The sequence below is a fragment of the Halictus rubicundus genome, chromosome 3, assembly GCF_050948215.1.
Source record: "Halictus rubicundus isolate RS-2024b chromosome 3, iyHalRubi1_principal, whole genome shotgun sequence".
Lineage (NCBI taxonomy): Eukaryota > Metazoa > Arthropoda > Insecta > Hymenoptera > Halictidae > Halictus > Halictus rubicundus.
The window spans coordinates 20252079-20275618 of NC_135151.1; the positions used below are offsets into that span (position 1 = coordinate 20252079).

The 23540-nt window shown below is 42.2% G+C and overlaps 1 protein-coding gene and 1 long non-coding RNA gene across 2 annotated transcripts; one reads left to right on the forward strand and one right to left on the reverse strand.

Moving 5' to 3' along the window:
• Window positions 1-278: 278 nt before the first annotated feature.
• Cln3 (CLN3 lysosomal/endosomal transmembrane protein, battenin) lies at window positions 279-22376 on the forward strand. The gene is made up of 8 exons (XM_076785959.1): window positions 279-893; window positions 5936-7369; window positions 14284-14432; window positions 16160-16318; window positions 18068-18404; window positions 19061-19210; window positions 19325-19465; window positions 20327-22376. The coding sequence occupies exons 2-8, from the start codon at window positions 7178-7180 to the stop codon at window positions 20465-20467; spliced, it is 1269 nt and encodes a 422-aa protein (XP_076642074.1). The 5' UTR covers window positions 279-893; window positions 5936-7177; the 3' UTR covers window positions 20468-22376.
• LOC143352927 (uncharacterized) lies at window positions 21184-23239 on the reverse strand. Its single transcript, XR_013082021.1, has 2 exons — window positions 22707-23239; window positions 21184-22670 (listed from the first exon to the last, which is right to left on the reverse strand). It is a non-coding gene; the product is annotated as an uncharacterized LOC143352927 (long non-coding RNA).
• Window positions 23240-23540: the final 301 nt, after the last annotated feature.

A 23540-nucleotide genomic window follows, 5' to 3' on the forward strand; every position in this document is an offset into this window, starting at 1 on the left:
TGAAGAAGCATTTTTTTCCAGCTAGAATGGCCATTCGCGAGACTGTGCGTAGCAGTGTCGAAAACTGAATGGGAATGGATGGGATCGTGCGAGAGTCTCTGGAGAATCAGCCGGCTCGGTGGTCAAGAATCGACTGTTCGACGGTTCATGTTGTGGAAGAGCGTTTTGGGGGCATAGTGCGCGAGCGGAATGCTCATTCCCGAGCGGAGCCGAGGCGAGCGCGGCGAGCGAGACGTGCGAGACCAGCGACGCCGCTCTACAGTATAACTCGGTGATTTCGCCTGGAACTTATTTATTTCGAACCTGAAACTCGCCGCGGCAACCGCGTGCTACGATCGCAGCTACCAGTCGGTCAGTCAGTCAGTCATTCAGTCATTCAGTCATTCAGTCATTCAGTCATTCAGTCAGTCTTTCCTCTGCCATAGAATCGACCGCGTTGCTCGACCAGGGGCACAGACACTGCGACAAGGAAGAAAGATAAAATAGCCAGAAAACGAAACCGCGATTAGCCGTGTACCGACCAATAGGAAACAAGCTAATGAAGACTAAAGACATATTGTGCAGGTTGCCGATCGAAGTGGTTTCGTGTTCCTCTTTTGCAGCGTTGCACCGGTGCATCGACTAGATTGCTATAATCGACGACGACTCCCGTTAGCGGCTGTTCCTCCAGCACGTGTTACGATACAGTGCGTCGAACCGAATAGAAAAATCACTATGCTCGTCGTGTGAACCCTCGGTGATCAGCGTCTGTGATACCGTTCGCTAGGACCCTTCGCTGTGACCTGTGCTTCTTGTGATAGTAATATTAATTAGCAATTTTTACCGAACACATTTCGTTCCAGCAGCTCGAACAACCTAGCTCGTCCTACCAGGGAGCAACGACGGTGACATAGGTGAGTTTTTCGAAAATAATGCGGTCGCATGCAGCTTTCAGAACAACTCGTTACTTCGCTCCGCGATCGTTGTCTGTCATTCGCGCGTTGCCAATCGAAAAATTGGCGGTCGACAGTGGCTCGGCCTCGTATCGTATCGTATCGTATCGTATCGTATCGTATCGTATCGTATCGTATCGTATCGTATCGCTCGGTTTCCCTTCCCTTCCGCGACCCATCTCGCATTGTTTACAATCGCTGTCTTCCGTCACGCGTCTCCGTGTATGTAGTTTCGTGAATGCAAACGTCAAGCTCGAAGGACTCGTGCTTTCGCAGCTGGCATGTCCACTGGCAGGTTATGTCTAAATATAAAACAGAATATCACCGGTTCCTCTTTCGGTATTTCTGGAAGTTACGAAGGTTTGACCTTTGAAAGCGGAAACGTCGAATTAAATCGATCTCTGAGGCTATAGCAGTGAACTTTTCCAAAATATTTTAACTGTAAGTGGTTCTCATGTTTTGTGGTTTCTATTTAGGAACATAGATATTTAGGTACATAGATGTCTAGAAAAGGGGACTCCGCCGATTCTGACGTGCTGGAAATACGTTGTCAAGGTCGTCGTAATGAACTACTTTTTCCTACACCTGTTACCGCCGCTCGGCCTTCGTTTTCGAGATATTTATAAAAATTTGCGGACACCTACTACAGCGAATTCTGCCCTTTTTAATCGATGGAAACAGACCTGGGCAAAATTTCGAGAAATAATATTTAAAGTACTATTTTAAATAGTATAATTCAATGTGGTTCAAATCAAATACTGCTTTAATTTATTTCGGCAAATAAAATATTTTTATTTTGATAACCAGATACATAACATAAAATATTTTAATGTTGTATTTCAAATATTTTAAATATTGCCTTAATAAGTTGAGCAAATATTTTAAATATTTCCTTAATAAGTTGAGCAAATAGTTAATATTGTAAATTATAATTTTTAACATAAGAAACTATAATAGTTAACAAAGCATTGTGCCTAGCTTCATTACGAATATTTGCATGTAACATGTTGGTGAACAGACGACAATGTCGTAATAACATTACGTGCAACAAAATATCGGAAAAGTACAAGTTACTATCGACTATTTGAAATACTATTTTACTCACCATTTTCAATATTTTCCAAATAAAATACTATTTTTAAATAGTATTTCAAAAACTTTTTCTTATAAATAAAATAATTTATTTGGACGATTATAGGTGTGCTTTAAAAATAAAATACACTATTTACTATTTTCTGTTTCAAATACTATTTTGCCCAGCACTGGATGGAACATTTGTCCTTGTTCCAACATTTTTTTTGTTTTAGGGCATCTGCAACTCCTCCCCGAAACACTTAGCCCCCAAGGCCCACCAAAATTCGTTTAAAATGGCGCGGGTTCGCTGTAATGGACCCAACAGTTTTTTCTTCGCAAATATTTCGGAAACTAAAGTCGAGCTGCGGAAACATGTGTAGGGAAAAGTTATTTGCAATTACGGCCTAGATAACACAAGCTTATCAAAGTCGATAAGGGACCCCGTTTCTAGATTGTTACCCCACGGAGGGTTAGGTTTGTACAGCTTGTCATTGCGTTTTGGTTAGGTCTAGGTTAGATTTCTTGGGGAGGAGGTATGCAACAGTATGCAGGAGTATGTGCTATAGTCGAAGGTTAATTTTTCTTCAAATCCTGAGTATTAATTAAATAATAGTATAGTGATTTCTCTATATACAGTGACCCTCACTAATATTCGGATGCTCTTAGAAATCGCATAACTTTGTCCATATTGGACTTTACTACTTGAATTTTTTTGAGAAGTTAGAACAATTGGGTCGCTACATAACGTGAAAAAAATGTTTGATTAAAATTGCAATTGGTCGAAATTGCAAAAAAAGTACTACAAATTGTATTTTGCAACTTTTTTATGCGGGTTTATATTAAAAATTGAAAAAGTACATTTTGCTCCTGGACGATACAAGACGCCGGCAAAACCCGTGTTAGTGACATATATCGAGAATTCACTGTACATCAGTTTTGAAGGTGTTGTTGTCAAGGGGAAGCTTCAATATTTAAATCTATAGTGGTTTCAATCGAGAAAGAATTTTTCAAAGTTTCCACAGACGTTCGAAAGTACAGTATTTTTGAGAAAAAACGCGTTTCCAGTATCTCGCCCGCTAAATCATAAAATTAAATCATAAAGTAGTGGCTTCTACCTTAAAAATAATCATTTTCTACGAAATTGTCACTTTTTAACACTAGGTTTACGGGATCCGTCAAAATGGCGGGTTTTAATATTTTTAATTTAAAAATATTAAGATTGTAAGGATGCATAGATGAGAAATTATTTAGCAAATTTATTTCTTTGGGTATATATTACTTTAAAAATATTGCTAAAAATTTGGGTAGCAGGTCTTGTTATTTTTATAAAGTAACGTAGAATAGTCACTTTCAGTGCTCCGTAAACCTGGTGTTAAATATTGGATTGTTTACTCGATATATGTCCAAAACACGGGTCTAGCGACGGACATATATCGGCTAGGAGATACTATTCTGTGATCCACGCGATCGAAGTCCCTCGAGCTTCTTGGCCTCTCATATAGTTGTGGCACTTTTATCGGCTAGGCATTTGCGACATATATAGAGTAAACACTGTACCGCGGGGTATACCCCGTGAAGGGTGCTTCGTGAAGGGCCACGGAGGTCGAGAGGTCTCGGACGCCGAGGAGTGTAAACATAACACGGCTCCTGCAGGATACAAGACACTGGCAAGACCCGTGTCGGTGACATATATCGAGAATTCATTGTAATTTTATTTTTAGTCGTTTCCAACTTGCGCAAAATCGGCCGCCGAGTGGACGCTGCCTTCGACGATTCTCGTTCGCGATTCTTCGCGTCGCCGATTGCGAAGAGGGCCTCGCATGATCGCGAAACGGCTCGTGCTCCACGATCGTGACAACAGATCGCGTGACCGTCGAACTTCCCGACAACAACAGTTGTCCGCGGAGGCAACGAACGCCTTGTGGCCAGAATCAGTCCGGCAACTGTCACCGGAAGTTGTTCCCACCGAGATAGACGGATCTCGCAGCGAACGCTATACTTAAAAATAGTCAGGGCGCCGACCGTGATATCGACGCGAACACTCAAGTGAACCGGCGCGCAACGCAGCGATAAAGCGTTGCCGTTGTAAGAAAGACGAGCAGCCGGATTATTAAACGCGTCGCGAGATTATGATATCCCCGAAGGCTCTTCTAATCGCCAGCGACGCGTTTCTTCATAGCGAAGTTGCCAAACGTTATTGCATAGATCAATCGTAAATTTTCCTCGGAGATAACGCGGATCGTCTTCCGATCGAACAATAGTTGACACGCCGCGTCGTTAATTGCAAAACCGATGGACAATGATCGAGGTCACCGAAATGACTGCCGTAGAACGTGCCGCGGGAAATGGCAATGTCCATCGCGGCCCTAGTGCAACGTGTCTCAAGGACACGGTTTTAATGCAATTAACGTGCCTGACTCGCGAACGCGATATCTCGGTCCTTCCTGCTTAACCTCTTCAGGGACGAATTTTCTGAACTAGAAAGAAACGATTAATGATTTCTTGTTTGATTAAAATACCATCGCTTTTTGTTTTTATCGTTAAGAAATTCTGTAGTCATTCTGTTGTTCTGCGACAAATTTTGACTTCGTTTTGCTTAGTAGAATAATTGTAATTAAAGAAATAGGCACCCAGTATACCTGAAGATGTTGACGTCCGCTTTTCACCCCGTTCTGGACCTAATTGTACATGTTTCGCTTATTTGAATTATTCTCCAAATTCTTGTTCCGAGCCGCCGTGTGTACAGAATTTGTTAAACAGGATCGCCCACGAAGCAATTACGCTAACGATTTCGATTGTCCAGCCTTTCGTAATTTTCACAATTCCATTTCACTTATTTCATGAAGATGTAACGTCGTTAGCATCCAGAGTAGGGATTTCGCATGTCACTGTTACGATTCAATTATACGTGGGCTTGGAACAATGGACCTTATCCATTTCAATGTTTAATGCATGAAGCAGATACGCGGGTCCGCGCTCGTCTAAGAAATATTTCGTGCTACACATTGCAATCAGAGGTCCTAAGAATATTCATTCAATTCGCTCGGATCTCGCGCCTCGGCGAGGAAAAAATTATTCTCTCTAAAAGGGAAATTGCAGTTCGAGCAAATACTGCTTGCAAATAGAAACGAACTCTTGGCCGTCTAATTACCGAGCAGTCGGGTAGCTGCAATTAACTACACAATCATAATAATGCGTTCTTACAGTATGTAATATCACGGAACAATTTAACTATTTAAACGTCTACTCAAAATTCTCCAAAAATACAAAACAAGAAAGAAACATTCAAAATCCCGCCAACTTCGAGACTTCATCACGAATAATTTACATGGCAATTAACACTACACCTACCAAGCATTAACAGTATCTGGTAAATATTGCCTTATAAAAATTAAAACCCTTTTATTGAGATTGTTCGTCATTTTCAATAGAATAAATGCTTGGACAAGGATTCCACTATTTCCCATAAATGAATTTTTATAATTTCAATAATAGTAAAATATAAAACCGGTCATTTGACCGTGGGAGGTCTAGCGTTAACTCCATTTTGTTTTTAATTGATTTTTCGCGCGACACTGATACATAGCTGGATCTCTTTCTGGATTCAAAAATTTTATACTGAGAACGTTATCTTGTATACAATAACGGCCTTCATCTTCAGGGTGCAATGTTCCCATTTAGTTTTTAGGTTTAGTGTTAAGCCACCGATTCAAATCAAGCTCCGACTCTCCCACTCAATTTCCGGTAATTCCAAAATCTTTCTGGTCGGTTATCGCTCGGACAAAAATCGATTTCGGTGACGTCATAGTGCTATCGGGGGCGTTTCGCGAGACCAGCTGTTGGCGCGCGTGTTAGGGTTCTGTTACCGTACGTTCATTTCTTCTCGCGAACTCTGCAACTCTAATCGAAGCTGCGTGTTTGCGTTCCAGTGTCAAGACTGTCGGCCGCCGAACCGCCCACTGATTTCCCAAGGAAGCTGCCTGCCAGCTCGGAAGATCCACGGAGGCAAGCCAGAAGATCCACGGGGGCAAGACAGAAGATCCACGGAGACGATCCGTCCCGGGAACAACACCTGAGACCTTGTTCCTCTCCTGTACCGCGAGCGATCCCGTGAAATCTCGCTGATAAAGCCGGGATCAGATAAGAGCGGCCGTCGAACAGGTGGGGTGTCCCGGCAGAAAAGAGTATGAAATGATCGGGCACCGTTTGTACCTGTCCACACGGTGATCCGACGCGTCCACGCACGGTTATTCCCGCGAGGAAAGCGGGAAAGAAGTTTCTCGAAGCTCGTGGTCGCCGCTGTTACCTGCCATCGTTGGAAGCTATCGCGCGGCTGTTTGCTCCCAAGACGAGGGACCCAGCGGAAGAGTGGAATCCGATTTATCTGTGCCCACGTAGGTCGTGGATCGCGTGACATTGCACGTATTTCGCTGGAGAAAGAAAGAGAGCGCAACACCGTTCATTTCAGTGAACACGGAGGTCACTGTGGTTAGAGGAGTCGGTTCACTAATTTGCGAATCGGCCGCTACTACCATTATTCGCACAAACAAGTCATAATCGAGCTATTGGAAGCGTAGAAAGAGAGAAAGAGAGAGAGATTCCGGAACCTTGGCCAGCAGGGAAAGGCCTTGATTTTGAACTCCGGCAAGAAACGCCGCCGAGGGAACACAAGCCCGGTCGAAGGCGAGAGGCACGCGGGTTCGAGCGGCCGCGATCGGCGCAAGAAACCGTGGACTAGTTTTTTCGATAGAAATCGCTGATCGCCGGACCTTTCGCGCTCGTGGATCTGCGTTGGCAGCCGGGATCTAGGCGGCCGGAAGCCCTCAGCCTCGCGAGGTGACGTCGCAACGAACGGGGAAGTTTCTCGAAGCGCGCAGCTGGCAACGGTCTTGAAGACCTCTTTTGACGGCAACGAGGACGCGGGGGCGAGGGAGCAGAGCCGAGTGCGTCATCCCCGAGTAAGGGGAAAGGGGAGGACAAGCTTTGACCAAGTTGTCGTCGTAGAGCGGATTCAGAAAGTCCCTTCGCTTCGTTTAGGGCTGATCTACTCGAGGCAGAGGAGCGGAACAGGTAGAAGAACCGTTTTGGGGGAAGCAGGGCTGAGCCGAGAAGGGACAAAGGGCACGAGAAGAATACCTCGGTTATAGTTGAGGGAAGAACCAGCTCGCAACATGTCGAAGAGCAAGGGTTTGCCGATGCCCGACCGGCGCAGCAACGATCTATTCGACGACGAGTCGATCGCCGTTCGATCGCGATGGCGGAATTTGGCCGCCTTCTGGATGCTCGGACTTTGCAACAACTATGGCTACGTGGTGATGCTCAGCGCCGCGCACGATATCCTTGAGAGCAAATTCGGCAAGGCGGTGAGTAGAACTGGTTTTCAATAACACTAAACTTACCACCGCCGCACAGTGTGACGAATGGCCTTTTTAGCTGGACAAAATTCTAAATCGCCTATTTTTCTATATTTATCGATTAATATGTTTACAGTTGTAGAAAATATGAACAATTCTAAATTTTTTACAACATTTAGTTGGTTTTTGTTAATTTAACAATATATTTTAAGCGATTTATAAATTAAATATAAAATACAACAAAGTTAGTAATGGACCGATGTAACACAGAATGATTTAACAAGTACTAGATATTATCGAAGAAGACGTCATTTTTAGTTATGCACAAAAAGAATGTAATTTTGGAAAAATTATAGTAAATGTTACTTTTTGGAGATTCATTTATGGGTTAGGTGTTCGTCTTTTAGGTGAAGTTTACACGCTCTGTAAACATACAACAAAAGAATTTTAAGTTTCAATATTCAAGGGTTTTAATACATGGTTATTTTAGATTATATTAGCACAGTTAGTTTTTGTTTATTTGAAAGTTAATTTTGTCCAGGTAAAAAGGCCATTCGTCACACTGTGCGCCGGTCAAAATGACCGTTTCAGATTTCTTGTTTTACGATCACTGAAATTGTAAAGATGCTTTCGTGCGATATGATTAAATAAATATAGATAGGAGAGCATGTATTATAATACGAATCCAAATTATAATACGAATACAAAATCCAAATAAATTCAATCTCGTCGTTTTTATGAGACAACATGTATTAGTCACTTTTAAGGCTCGGTATTCTCGATTATGTCAACAACGCGGGCCTTGCCATTGTCTTGTATCGTCCAGGAGACGTACCCTAGCCGTGTTATGTTTACACTCCTCGGCGTCCTTGGCCTCGTGGGCCCTCACGGAGTATACCTCGTGGTAGTGGGGATAATTCCGCCCCTTGGCGACATACAGTGACTCCCAAAAATATTCGGACACTAGCTATAACTAACTTTACGACTTGATAATTCCTTTGTTAATAAAGCAATCGTCCCGGGAATTGTTTCTAGCAATAAAAGATCTATTAATGTTGATAAACATAAATAATTTATTTCAAAAATATACATAAATTCCATAATAAAAATTAGTAAAAGAAATAATGTACCATTTTTGGCTCACAAAAATATTCGGACAATATTAATTTTTCAATTTAGATAATGTAATTTAGCATTATACAATTTGTTTAATACTTCGTGGCATAACCATTTTGTTTAAGAACATGTCTTAAGCTGTTTGGCATATTGTTTGTAATTTTTTTAAAATATTCAACAGTTATATTCGACCACTCAGTTGCAAGTCTTTGCTTTAATTCAGCTATCGATGTAATTGGGGTTTTTCGAATTTTTCTATCCAATTCATCCCATAAATTCTCGATAGGATTAAGGTCCGGTGATTGGGGCGGCGAATGAAGAATTTTGGGGCAGCGTTATAATAAAAATTCTTGCACAATACGTGACTTGTGCTTGGGGTCGTTGTCTTGGTAAAACTTAAAAGTATTATTAAGCCCTATTTTTTCAGCACTTTGAATTAAATTATTGTTGAGTACATTTAAATAAGGATTTTTGTCCATGATACCGTCAATAAACACTAGGTTACCGACTCCATATGACGAAATGCAACCCCAGACCATTACGCTGTCTCCGCCGTGTTTCACTGTACCTCTTGTATTTTCAAAATTAAACTCTTTATTCGCTTTCCGCCACACCATAGTTCTTCCGTCGGAATTGTACAGATTGAATTTGCTTTCATCAGCAAATATGACATCCTTCCACCATGTCTCATCCTTAGAAATTAGCTCTCTTGCAAAATTTTTTCGTTTATTCCTATTCTTTTCGTTGATAAATGGTTTTTTTCTAGCTACTCTTCCATTGTAACCAGCTTGCCTCAGCACTCTCCGAACTGTTTCGGCTGAAACATTTTTGGAGCTTTCTCCTAATAGCTCACTAACTAGTTTTGGGGCACTTAAGCGCGGATTTTTTTTTCACTTTCCGAATAATTTTGCTTTTCTCCCTCGTACATAAGAGACTTGGTCTTCCAGTTTGTGGAAATAGAATCAATGCGATTCTCAATATAAAATGGTCGACAGATATCTGCAGCAGTACTTTTACTTATACGAAGCATTGCACTAATATCGCGATAGGTTTTTCCTTTTTCTCGATGAAAAATTACAAGCTGTCGCACATCGAAACTCGTATTCTTTCCTTTGCGACCCATTTTGAACGAATTCACGTTTACTACTGACAGTAGTGAGGTGGCATGGACATCTAATGGTCCACGAGATTCTGTTTGTAAACAAACGTTTTCCCGTTCTTGGAATATCGCGTCCCCAGAAGGCGATTGCCAGAGAAATATAATACGTGTCCGAATATTTTTGTGAGCCACAAATGGTCCATTATTTCGTTTAATAATTTTTATTATGAAACGTATATATATTTTTCAAATAAATTATATATGTTTATCATCCTTAATAAATGTTTTATTGCTAGAAACAATTTCCAGGGCTATTGCTTTATCAACAAACGAATTATTAAGTCATAAAGTTAGTTATACCTAGTGTCCGAATATTTATGGGAGTCACTGTATATAGAGAAATTACTGTAGTTCTAGTAGTCTAGAACCGCTTATTCGAGGATTCCACGCGATTCTACGGGTTTGTCCGAAGAATTCCGTCGGCATTCACAGCTGCAAACGGAGAAGTGAAATTTAATATCCCGATGGACGAAATACTATTTTTAGAGCTCCATAGACCTCAGCGTAGTGACGGAGGTATAGTGAACGGTACCGCAACGGCAATCGCAAAGAGTACGGTCAGCTAGAAGGACCTACGAATTATAGTTGATCCACTGCACCATTTCCGGTTGTGGGTTCCTAAACAATGAACGAATTGGTTCTTTGTGTTTCGTTTTAGTTTCGTTCGGTTCTGAGCTGACTTGTATACCAGATAAAAAAGAATGTGGTATTTGCACAGATGGCAATTGAGCTTTACTGCCAAGCTGAAATTGAGTGTACTCGTATGTTTCCTTGACTTCTCCGGTAGAAAATCATGCAATGAGGCGTTTCGAACACAAGAATGTCTAAAATACTGTGCTTCGATAACAAGGCTGAAACGAAGTAAAGCAAAAATATACAAAAGATAAAATGCTCTGGCCTTCAATGCGTCGTTTTAGTTGCATTATGTTTTGTGGTTAAACTCCTTATCGCGTATCTACAAAACTTGTCTTAATATTGCTGTACAAAACTACAAAAATAATACTGACAACACCGATTAATTAATACCGATTCTGTTTCACATTTTTGAAAATTCGTAGCAGTTCAAATCAATTATTTGTATTATTTACAATATAATAATAATTTATAACGGTTTCATGTGTACAGAGAGATAAGTAACGAGAATGCATACAAACGCCGAGTATATAGTACTTCCAAGAAGTACAGTGCTTCTAAGAAACGATAGAGATATTGCAATCGAACGGAATAAAAGAAAAGGGCGCGACAGACAAAGTGTCTTCTTGTGTCTTCTGCATCTTCTCCATCTTCTCCACATTGGCGCACACTCGACTATCTAAGAATTTCCGCCGATCAATGTGAACAGCCGCGAGGAAAAGAAATGAAAACAAATGGAAGATAAATGGCGCAATTACTTGATCGTGATCAGTCCGGTCGTCATCGATATATCCATCGTTTCCGACGATCACGTCGCTGGATTTATGGTTCTTTTCGTATTATTAGAGGCAGTTTCTCGTTCGCCGGTCGTTCACGATCGACAGGCACGAATAGACCGATTACGAAACCGACTGGCAATTAACGGAGAAATCTGCCGGACGCCTTGAAACCTTTCCAATATTCTCTTGTTTTCGATTACGTTCACGACACCGCGGTAGCCACGAGACAATTAGATAGACATACAACGCGATAAAGGTGCGCTGCACGGCTTACTCCGAATCAACGAACTCGAAACGTGATTAATACGCGCGCCTATGCGCGATCCGATGAATCATCAACTTATCCGGCCGCATTACAAAACTAGCGATTAGGTGATCCTATCGATTGAATTCTTGCCGTCAACCGACGACGCTCCGGTTGCTGATGGCGTGGAGCAATAGGACAATACTATTGAATGCGATCCCCCCCCCCCCCCCCCTCCATCGAACGAAACAAATAACAGGGGTCGGAGTCGGGGCTCGTCCTCGAGTTTACAATATTTTGTTAACCCCTAATCGAAATCTTCCAAATATACCGGAAAAGTAAACGGAAAGTGAGATTGCAAAGTTTCATCCGAATCCAGAAATTTGATTACTAGTCACGCATTAAATAATTATTAGCGCATATTTAAGTGGGGTCGTACTGTTATGCCGCAGGAAGGGGTAGATGAAGAGTATCCTCGAATAAACTCCAAACTCTTCCAGCACAACTTAGGTTTATTTGGGAATAGGTCGCCAAGCAAGAATACAAGCGATTTTTGTACACGACGAATAACTTTGTAACAAACGAGTCGACTGACGGGCTACTTGTAACTTCTTCTCTGTCTGTCTCTGTCTATCCGCGCCCTTTCGCAGGGCCTTATATAAGAGTACAACTATGGAAGTTTGGTGGGGATGGATGACACTAGCCCTTAGAGATAGGGAATGACGTGGAGGTCGGAGTTTTCGCAGGGTTGGACTTTAATCTGAAATCTCTGTACCGGTGAGTAATTTTGCCTTAGTCCAGTAGATGAGAAAGCCCGTGAGTTCTGACTCATCTATTTGTCTGACTTATCTATAGAGAATAGATAAGTCCGGTAGTCTCGCATAACAGTACACTACTGTAAAGTTGGCGACCACATCTCTCATTCGAAGCTCGAAAAAACGACTGAAATAAATCGCAAATCGACTTTTAAGATGTCGTTTCGAAGAGGAAGCATCGATCTTTAAACCTACGGTGGTTTCGGTTACGAGAAAATTTGTTTAAAGTTTTCACATTTGAATGTACAGTGATTTCTCTATATATGTCGCCAAGGCCTGGATGATAAATGTCGCGGAACTATCCCCACTACCGCGAGGTATACCCTGCGAGGGGCCACGAAGCTCGAGAGGCCTCGGGTATGTCTCCTGGACGATACATGACGCTGGCAAGACCCGTGTTGTTGACATGCATCGAGAATTCACTGTATACTGAGAGAAGAAAAAAGTATAAGTAATATAAAAGGGAAAGTATATCAAATATTGTTACACATTGTATTTTCAACTGTTCTGAAAATTTTCGTGCTGGCACGGAGTTCCAGAATATGCTAATAATCGCTGAAGCATTGAAACGTGAGGACCGATAAGTTTCTGGTTCATCGGCTCTTCGCTTATACTAAACAATAAAGAATAAAACCGTAGTTCGTTCACCCTGAAAAACGATATGAATTCTTCCGACGACGAGTCGTACGGTCGCATTGTCTGCGGTGCTGTTGATTAACTTGCAGTGGAGCCAAAAACAGTTTAATGCTCCGTACGCCATGTCGGAGTCATTCGTGACCCGATAAGATATAATTCTCGACAAAGTCAAATCGCATAAGTATCCTCATCCGAAATAAGACGAAAGCCGGTCCCGAGTCGTCGTCTTATATCGGAAGAAAACTGTGGTATGATAAAGTTGGCGGCACACCTCGCATTCGAAGCTCGACAAATCGACTACAGCGATTTCTCTATATATGTCGCAAAAGCCTGGACGATATGCGTCGCGAATTATCCCCACTATATTGCGGGGTATACCCCGTGAGGGGCCGCGAAGCTGGAGAGGCCTCGGACACCGAGGAGTGTAAACATAAGACGGCTCTTGGACGATATAAGACGCTGGCAAAACTCATGTTGTAAAGGGGAAGCTTTAATATTTAAATATTTCAATATTCAATATTTATGAAAAAAAATCATGGCTTCAATATTTATATAGTGGTTTCAATCGATACAAATTTTTTTCATAGTATTCACAGAAGTCCAAAAGTATAGCATTCTTAAGAGAAAACGCATCTCCAGTTTCTCGCCCTCTACATCATGAAAAAATCACAAAATAAGATAATAATATTGAATCATAAAATAGGAGCTTCCAGCTTTAAAACGAGACCAAATTTATTGTCGTACCATCCTTTTTTACGAAATTGTCACTTTTCAAATATAGGAAACTTTTCGGGTTTTTGGGGTTCAAATACTTCTTGGATCCAGCGTACACAATCGGATTCATTAAAAAGAAAAAAAAACCGTGCAAAGATGTTCGAAGTGCACGCGGTAAAAGCAACCGAGAGATAACACAGAAAATTTCGACCCACGTTCAGTCATTAAATCGTTGTCGCGAGACACGAGTCAATTAAACGTAATCTCGAAACGCGCGGACGCGTGGTGTAATCGGCATTCGATAGGCAATTACATCGAATCCTTCGCGGTAGCGGATCTCCATTGTTTAATTAGCCGGCGCGTTGTACTCCGCAGGAATCCTTTAAGCACCGGAGCCGGGAGTCGTTAGTACAACGAGCAATTACGCTTGAATTACGTCTCCGAAGCAGAACAGATTCTGTCGTGCAGGAATTTTTGTTATGTCATCGACAAATCCATACGAATCACATTGTGTAATCGAGATCCTCCTCCTCCCCCCACCCTCCTCCCTCGCCGTTGTTCGACACAACTCTTTTACCACGCGGACTTCTTACGTAAGCCGCGAGCAACGATGGAAATTAATATTCCTCGCGTTCAAGGCGGTAATGTCTGTGAAAAGAGATACCGGCACCGATAGCTTCCGCAGCGAAGCCGAATTATGTGAATTTTACTGGCGAAGTCGACTTTCCGGTTTACGTAAACACACGCGAACCGAGACAATGCCGTACGTCTACGTTTCGATTGTTCTCCCCCAGCTTCTCATTTTCCGTGTGCACGTATGATTTCAGGACATCGACGTTATGCCAACCAACGCGACGACCAACACCACCGGGATTCGTGCTTGCAACACGCTGTCCACCGGCGCCATTTTGCTGGCGGATATTCTACCCTCGCTGGCCGTCAAGGTCATAACACCGTTCTTACCGTTTTACGTGCAGTGAGTATTCGTCCTTTATCTATCCTCACGCACCCATCACCCATGACATACTCGTAAACATGATTCGCGCGAAACGTTTGCCGAATCGAGCCAGCCAACACCGCAATACTGCTGTCACGCGTTCAATTAGGAAACGATCATAACCTTCCTCTATTCTCAAAAAAGAAGCAGGAAGAAGAATCACCGGAATAACCAACTTTGTACTGCGTTTATTGTTTACGTCTGATCTAGCCGTGTCTCGCCATCGATGGCACACACTTTTGATCAGAATAACTTTTTTGGAAATGCTCCAAACGACTTGAATTTTCTGCCAAGCTAAACAGACTTGTTTACTGGATGATGTGTCATGGGCATTTTGGACAATTTCCGTTTAGTCAGGACTGCGACAGAAACGGTAATCTGCTGAACACATTTTTCAAATATTCATTACGAGCCCGAAATACAAAGTGTGAGAAGCAACTTTTACTGTTTTTTTTTCTTCGTAATCCAGCGCTATTTCCCCAAATTTTTCGTTACGAAACTTTCGGTAAACTAATCCATCCAGCTCGGCAGAAAAACTGAAGTCGTTTGGTCCATTTATAAGAAAGTTACAGTGACTTCTCTATATATGTCGCGAAGGCCCGGACGATAAACGTCGCGGAATTATCCCCACTACCGCGGGGTAGACCCCAAAGCTTCAGAGGCCGAGGAGTGTAAACATAACACGGCTCAAGTGCGTCCTTGATGATACAGGACGCTGGCAAGGCCCGTGTCGTTGACATATATCGAGAATTACTCCGATTAAACCGTGTGCCATCAATTATGACACTGACAATTATGTACGCGAGCCAAAGCATTCCAATCGTTTTTCCGACCGCATTCGATTGAACGGGTTATCTTATCGATGCATTTCGACCGTTTATCAGCATGGTCTTGAAAAGAAAGACTATGATCGCCGAGTGGTACAATTCGCGAAATTCGAGGATCTACAAGCTGTTCCTATTTTCGCGTGATCAGTTCGAACGAGAACGTTCGATCAAACGAAGCAGAGAAATAATTCTTCGATTCCTTTTGTCCGCCATTTCTCCGTCTTTGTCCGTCTTTCAGATTCTTTCTTCGGATACAATGACACTCGATGGTCGCGTCATTCATTCGAACGGTCCAGATCCCCGTTACCGTGACGTCATTCGCTTACGCGTTCCGTGACGTTCCTTCTTGCAGCATCGCATGCCTCCGATGCGATTAACAATTAATGCAAACGGTACTTGAAAAACACGAGACTCCGAAGCTCGACCGATGGGATTTGCGATTCACGTACGAAAAGCTAACTGCGCGGATTAGTTTTCTGCTTCGTTCATTAACACATTTGGTCATTGAACACTGTTTTCCGAGGCGTAATTTTTGCCGGAGTTGTGACATACACGCGCAGGTGACGACGAAGGTGAAACAGAAGTCTTATTCATGAATGGCGGAGGGAACGCAGCGAACGTGTTAAAATATTGAAATGTGAATTACGATCTCGGAGGCGTAACTTTCCGTGGCAGTGTCGCGTCGCTCGTCATCTTCTAAGATAGTTGGGACATGTATCGCATCACACGCATTCCAACGATCCCCTAAGTCGTGTCGTCGTCATGACGTTGCGGGGGATGAATCATCGCAACCGGAAGACGCGCCCCGCCGCGGGCACGTCGCGCTGCTGTCCCGTGAACGAAAAAACGCTAATCGATTAATCGAATCGTTAATTACAGTGCTCGACTGGCTACCTGTGTGTTATTTTCCGCTGCAGGATTCCTTGTGGTGTCGTTAAGCACTACTGAATGGCTCGCCATTTTGGGCGTCGTCGTAACGTCACTCTCTTCCGGTTTGGGAGAAGTTACGCTGTTGAGCTACAGTCATCAGTATCCCAAGTAAGTGTCGTCGTTTACCGAACATTTTCCGCTTTATAACTATCAGGGGATCCAACAATTTTTTATGGAGAAATTGTCGATGTTTAATCTGCGGTAATTTCGCAAAAAGAGGGAACGATAGTAAAGAAATAAGTTTGAACTCGTTTTAAAGCTCGAAGCTGCTTCTTTCAAACAATATTGTTACTTTTCTACTACTGAAGATCCATTTTTCCAAAAAAATGAATTGAAATCTCTGAAAACATAGAAACCCCTTTTTTTTGGCGACTGAATCCACCACATATTTGAAGATTGAGGCCAAACACCCCTCTTTCAATAACTTCTCAAAGATTATAGTACAACTTTTTGTTCTCTGTTTTGCAGAACAAAAATGGGGGGAATATTTTATTACCATAAATTTGGCAGTACGCCTTTCGTTACATCATGCAAAATTGTTTTAGTTAATAATGAATGATGGTTCATAAAAATAGAAGTTTCAAGCTTTAACATGAGACCAAGTTTGTTGTACTATTTTTTAAAATGAAATTATTACAGTCCAAATTTCGGCGACTTTTTCCAAATCGTATATTTTCACTTCAGTGTTCAAATACTTTTTGGAGCCACTGTGTCTTTTTTTTCTCTTCGTCGATATCCAGCATGCGTAAACAAATGTCTTCCTTTAAGGTTGTGAAAAGATGAATTAAGTTTAAGTGTTGAATTGAGTCATAACTCAATTGCTTGAGATCGCGAGACACTTAGCGCAAATTAGACAGATATTTTTTTCTACTTAATTACATTGACTGTCTGATCCTAGCGGTCCTGTGGAATCGCAGGCACGACTGTGTAAGTGAGTAGTGCATGTAATACGATGTGAGAAGTTTGTTGACACAGACGGTGTGTCTGCTCGGTGCGACGATACTCGGCGTGAGTATCGTTAGCAGTGCATAAATCGTAGTATTGACAGTTCAGACAGTCGCTCCATAAACGTAGCGATAAGATAATGACGGTCAGAATTGTGGGCCGCCCGATGCTCGAATGCAGAAAAACATTTTCACTATTCTAGACACTCGGAAATACGAGGTTCGTCACTAATTAACGTTGGAAAATATAGACGAAATACTTGCAACTTATCGTGACGCAAGCTTCAATACATCCGAATAATTGCGATAGTATTATTAGACATTTATCTTCAAATTTCTTACCTGTTACATTATTTTATTTTTACGTAAATACGTTTTATTTGTTCCGTGCGCAAGAGTAAAAAATTGTAGAAGACTTCACAGACTCGTAGAATATTTTACTATATTTTATCTCCGTAACTGTCGCAAAGATCTCTACCGTAACTGTCAAAATCGTATCCCCACCACTGGGGGGAACCAGCGAGCGGTCGAGTATCGGTGCGACTCACACCAATGCAAGCGAAGCAAAAGATTGCAACTTTTCTGATTCTTTATTTTTTCTTATGGAATTTTTACCGTCGAATTCGTCTCGCTTCTCTAATAGAAAAAATTTGTTTTCTTGTGCATTTTCCTACGACAGATTCTCCGTTTTCGGGCAGAATCTCTCTTAATCGGTGTCTTCTCACGAACAATTAACTTTATCGTTGTAATGAAACATTCGTTCGTTGTTTATTTTTCCACTTTTTCTGCGTCGCCTGTTCATCGATAGCCGCACACAGATCGTATGAGTCGGAACTTTGCACCCACTGTAACCGGCAATTGAATCGCGTGCCGATCGTTGCTCGACAATTGAGAGCGATTAATTGTTTCGCAGACAAGTAATCGCGACATGGTCTTCTGGCACTGGTGGCGCCGGAATAATTGGCGCGCTGTCTTACGCCGCGCTGACCACGTGGTTGAGCAACGAAGACACATTGTTGGTTATGTTAATCGTACCGATCATACAAGGGATCACTTTTTGGTTGATCCTGGTTCATCCGCCCCAAGCCAGCATACCGATCACCAAGAACGGCATCGACAGTCAAGAGCAGATCATCGAGGTCACTAAGAAGAGCTTCAAGGACAAGATGAGTCTGTTACCGGGCCTGCTGAAATACATGATTCCGCTCGGCCTCGTATATCTCTTCGAGTATTTCATTAACCAAGGACTGGTAATGCGTTTTCTTTCCGCTTTCGGTTTTGCCGAATATTCTCGAGTCATTTTCAGTTTTATTGTGGGAAAAGAAAAATCACTGCAGTAACTTTGCAGTTATTAAAAATCACAGTAGCACCTCGATTATTGGAACTTTTCATATCTGAAGTCCCCGTGACCCCAACGGGCTTAAAATTTAGAATCGACTTTATTCATTTCCTTTGAACCGAAATAAAATTTTATTTTGTCGCTCCCGATATGTAGCCATTGGTAACCGTAAAATAAGTCAAGGGGATAAATAAATTTCCCTAACCCCCCTATGGATCAGCTTAGGATCCATATGCGACACTATCGTAAAAATGACTATAGAGTGAATTTAAGTAACTGTTGTATTATTCGAACGCTCACTTCTTCCGGTGTAGTTCGGATAATGGAGGTGCTACTGTCTAACGTTTTTTTTTTAAATGAGTAGAGATTGCTATCACGCGCTTCGATATTATTTTGTTTCTTAAAAAGAAACAGTAGCAGTGCATTGTCTAAAATGGCTTTATCTTGACAGCTTTTTGTCGCCTTCTGCACAATAATACGGTTTCGATCTCGACGTTCTTTATCGCAAGCGTAATCGCAGCAGAAACGAACAATGGTCTGATCCTCTAATCTAAAAATAATTTACAGTACGAGCTGATCCAGTTCGACGGAATTTGGTTGTCTCACGCCGAGCAGTATCGTTGGCTTCAAGTGGATTATCAGATCGGCGTGTTTATATCGCGATCGTCTGTCAATCTCGTCACAATTAATAAAATCTGGATCATGGCTGTTCTACAGGTAACGTGTGCTCGATCGGGCACGTTTACTCAGTCAGGGACACGATCGACGGATCATCGATTCGCCGTTCGGATCGGGAACACCCAGTTTAATAACGTCTCGTGTTTGTTTCAGTTTATCAACGTGATAATTCTGCTATTCGAGACACTGTATTATTACATGCCGAGCATTTGGATCGTGTTCGGGTTCGTCTTGTGGGAAGGCCTCCTCGGTGGTGGAGCTTATGTCAATACATTCTACCGAATGTCCACAGAGGTAATGTACCGTTGTTTTCAAAGAGTATTCTCGCCCGAACTCGCGTCGAATTACGGTGCAAACAATGGCCGAAGAGGCGTTGAAACAATCGTTATAACTGTGCTCCGCAAACAAATTCAGTCGAGGTCAGCAAATATCGAACGAATTTTCTGTTGTCTCAGTCGCGAATAAGCTGATTCTACAGCATAATTTATACAAAATTAAAAGTTGCACAAAATTAAAAAAGTACAATGCAAGCTTCAGCTGAAGTAAGCACAGATTCCGGTTTCTTTGTGAACATATTATAAATAGTCTTTTAAGGGATTAGAATAAACAGTTATCTCCAGTTTTTAATAAAATTCACTGCAAACTTTTATGAAAACTTGTGGAACTTTTATGAAAAAAATGCCACCCTTGTTTGTGAAATGTCCTCATATTTTAGGATGTTTATAATAAGAGTTTCATTGGAACAAGATATTTTAAAATGTTTATTAGAACAAGTTCTACAAAAGAAATACAAGCAGAGTTTGAGCTGTCAATTATCGAAGCAAATATTAAAAATAAATAGCATGCTCTGAATATGTTATTCATATAACATATAATTTAACTGTAACAGTTAGAAAGTGTTCTGATTGTTCCGTTATCTTAATTTCTTTATAATCGGTAGAGGTAGACAGTTGATTGTTTTATATTTGAGAAAAAGCGAAACAATCCAATATCGTTAATACATATATACATATACTTCAACAACTATACTCTCGATTTTGATCGAACATTTTCTGTCAGGGGTAGTGTCGCTAAAAAAATAATTATAATTACTTCACGTATAGGTTAACGTCATACTTTTTAAATTATTTAAAATTAAATTTGTTCTTGTTGCAGATTCCACGAGCAGATCGCAAAATCTCATTGGGAATCGCAACGATGGCCGACGCGATCGGCATCGCGTTGGCGGGATGGATGTCGATGCCGGTTCACAACGCAATTTGCAAACTGCCGCAGCCGCATCGAGTGGGCAGCTAGGACAATCCTGAAACATAGTATTTGACAACGATCGTACGACGAATCAGAGCCGTACGCTCCGCCGTGGAATCGTTTCCGACATTTCCCGTCGAATCGTTTTCGATGTTCGGTCCACGGATAGAGCTGCTAGCCGAGTACCTATAGGTTAACGTCGTTCCTAATTACCTAGTATACTACACACTTTCAATCGCACAGCGCACAGGCTGTGACAATCCGCTTGATACCTCGTTCGTACTAACTTCCACTTTAACGACGCCAGGACAGCACGGTAAAGCACTTTTATCGTCGAGGACGACATTACGTCGGAAGCTGGAAACATGAAGAGGACGATGTTAGAGACGATGAAATGTCCATAGCAACCGATTATAGCAGTGCACACTTAAGCGTCCGACGCTAACCCCTCGAATTCCAAAAAAAAAAAAAAAAACAATGGGACCTCGGAGTGAGCTTCCATCGGGCCAATTGAAACTTGATACGTGCCAAGTATCGGCATTTCACTAAAAAAAAAAAACGCATCCTCTGCCCCACCTTCAGAAGCCACCTCCACCACTTAAGTGTCCGCATTCGGTCCCGATCGCGGACGCTTAATTGTGCACCACTGTAATCTTTGAGTTGAGCTTCCGGTCGAAACGGAACCACGAACGGTGCTTTGTGACACGGACGTTCCTGCGAATGAAATTCAACTCCTTAGGGTATAGGTTTCGATCGTTCCGAGATTTATTTGGTACAAATATTTAAAAGACTAGGAACAGGAATGGAATCGTACAAAATTGTCGCGTTCGTGACGAAGCTCGGAGCACGCTCGTCCACGAACAATGCCCGACAGACGGAGAATACGATCTTCCTGTCGAGTTTTGCGAGCTTGTTTGTGTGAATGTGAGTACGTGCGCGCGGGTGATTGCATGTCCGCGATTTGCAAACTAACGACGGACCAAAGGGTATCGCAGCGATACCGCGGACGCGTCGCAAAGTTTCCCGGCTATTGCTGCACGCGTCGCACTTTCGTCATGTATTTCATAGCTGTTAGGTTCTACGTCGTTCCGTCGCAAACGACACCAGTATTTCTAGATAGAACAGCGCCGATCTTTTGTCACCCCTGTAGCAGGTATTCTCGATGGAACATAAATTCATCATTAGAGCCGCGAATCAATAGCAAAATATTTTAAAAAATGCACCGACATTTCTGGACCAATACGAAGAAATTTTTGCTTTTGCTAATATTCGCACGCGTTTCTCTGTCTCCGTTTTATAAACTTTCTACGATCACCGACAAATAAGTTTTCATTCGCCACGTTCTACAGTAGAACCTCGCTCGTTGAACCAGCGATTTCCACCTCGACCAATACGGAGTGGGAAGGTGACAAAAAGAGACCACGTGATTGGTTAGCTCTTTCGCTGCACAACCTCGATTTTCACACGCACTTTCGGCCACGTTTCGTGCAACGAGCGAGGCACTACTGTAATTGTTTTAGCAGCCAGGCGTTCGGTTTTCTTGTTTTTCTGTGTAAAAGAAGTTGTGCATTCTGTTGCATTTTTTAGATCGCGACTTCGCCCCCTCCATGTAAAACGTCGAACATTCCTCGCTGAGAAGTTAGAGGCGCATGCGTAAAGTATTATGACCGAGTCGTGGAGAAACGAGAGAACCAAACACAAGAGATTACGGTAATTACGTGATCACGCGTTTAATTCGAACCGCTCTCGTTGGTTTCCTCGACACCTGGAGACATCCTGTTTATTTCTTTTCTATCAAAATAATTTGCCTTTACCTCTTGGAATGCGTATTGTGTAATTGTGATATACCGATAGTACTGTTTCCTACAATTATTGCAATATATACATATATATATATATTTATATGCGAGATATTATATTGTTTACTACGCCATAATATATTTTTGTCGTTGTTGAATTGGTTTTGTTTTTGATCGCATTCGGGAACGGACGTTCCGCGGTTGCCGATTCTGCCAAGTTCGGTTTCTTCGCTCGGATTCGTAGCGTGTGAACAGAACAAACGATCGAAACGCTGTAATAAAATCGCTAAGACCTTTCTCCGAAACGCACGCTGAATTGGCACTCGACGTCGAAATCAAAGTTAACGAACAGTGAACGGAATGTTCTTTGAGCAATTAGGAACTCTGTTTTCTTTCTTCGTTCTTTTCAGAGGCGCGTCGCATGCGTTTTCTTTTTTTTTTTTTTTTGTAAACTATTCAACCGAAAAGTTTGCCACTTCGCGCTGAACGACACGCACAAATTTCCCTTTCACACCTACCACTCGCGAATTTCTCTAGACGCACGCACACTCCTCTTCGTAATTATTAGATTAGATTATTATTCAGCGCGTTGTTAAACACGGATTAAAAGTAACGCGTCTGCCAATAAAACTTACGGTGGGATCTCGATTATCCGAACCACCGATGTTTCAAGTCTCTAGTACTGTATGTGCCTCGCAAGAAGTCTTATGGGACAGCACAAGGTCAAAGGGGGCCCTCGTTTGCTCCGCCCATCCCCACCGTTCACGCTCCAGTAGTCCAATACTTAGGCTTTGACGTCACACGCTGTATAGTATGTGCGCCCTCTGTAGCCAATAGAGCAGCTAGAGGCGTGCCCCTTCCACTCTGACCAATCAGCAATCATTCCTTTCAAGGGACTTCTTGTGCGGCACGCACAGTACAGGCATGTTTGCCTCCATTGGGGCAAAACCCACTTATTCTACTTATAGTTTATTATAGTCCCCACCATAGCGCCGTTACCATGAAGAAAGGACGAGCTTCGGAGGTTCCCATCTCGAACACGTTTGAAATTTAAATAGCGTGATCTACGGCGATGCATAAGCAACACTATTCATCGTATAAATCAGCAAAGATTGAATCTGGCGTTGCAATTAAGCGACTGATTTATTACACGAACTCTTATGGTTCTCCGTTCCGTTCAGATAATCGAGGTCCTCCTCTTGTACTACGTTTGAGATTCAGAACCCTGAATGAACTGGACTGATTCGATTAGGCCGTTAATCCTTACGCATACAACTATTCCTACAGGCTACTTTATCAGAGCAAGATAAACTTTGTTGATT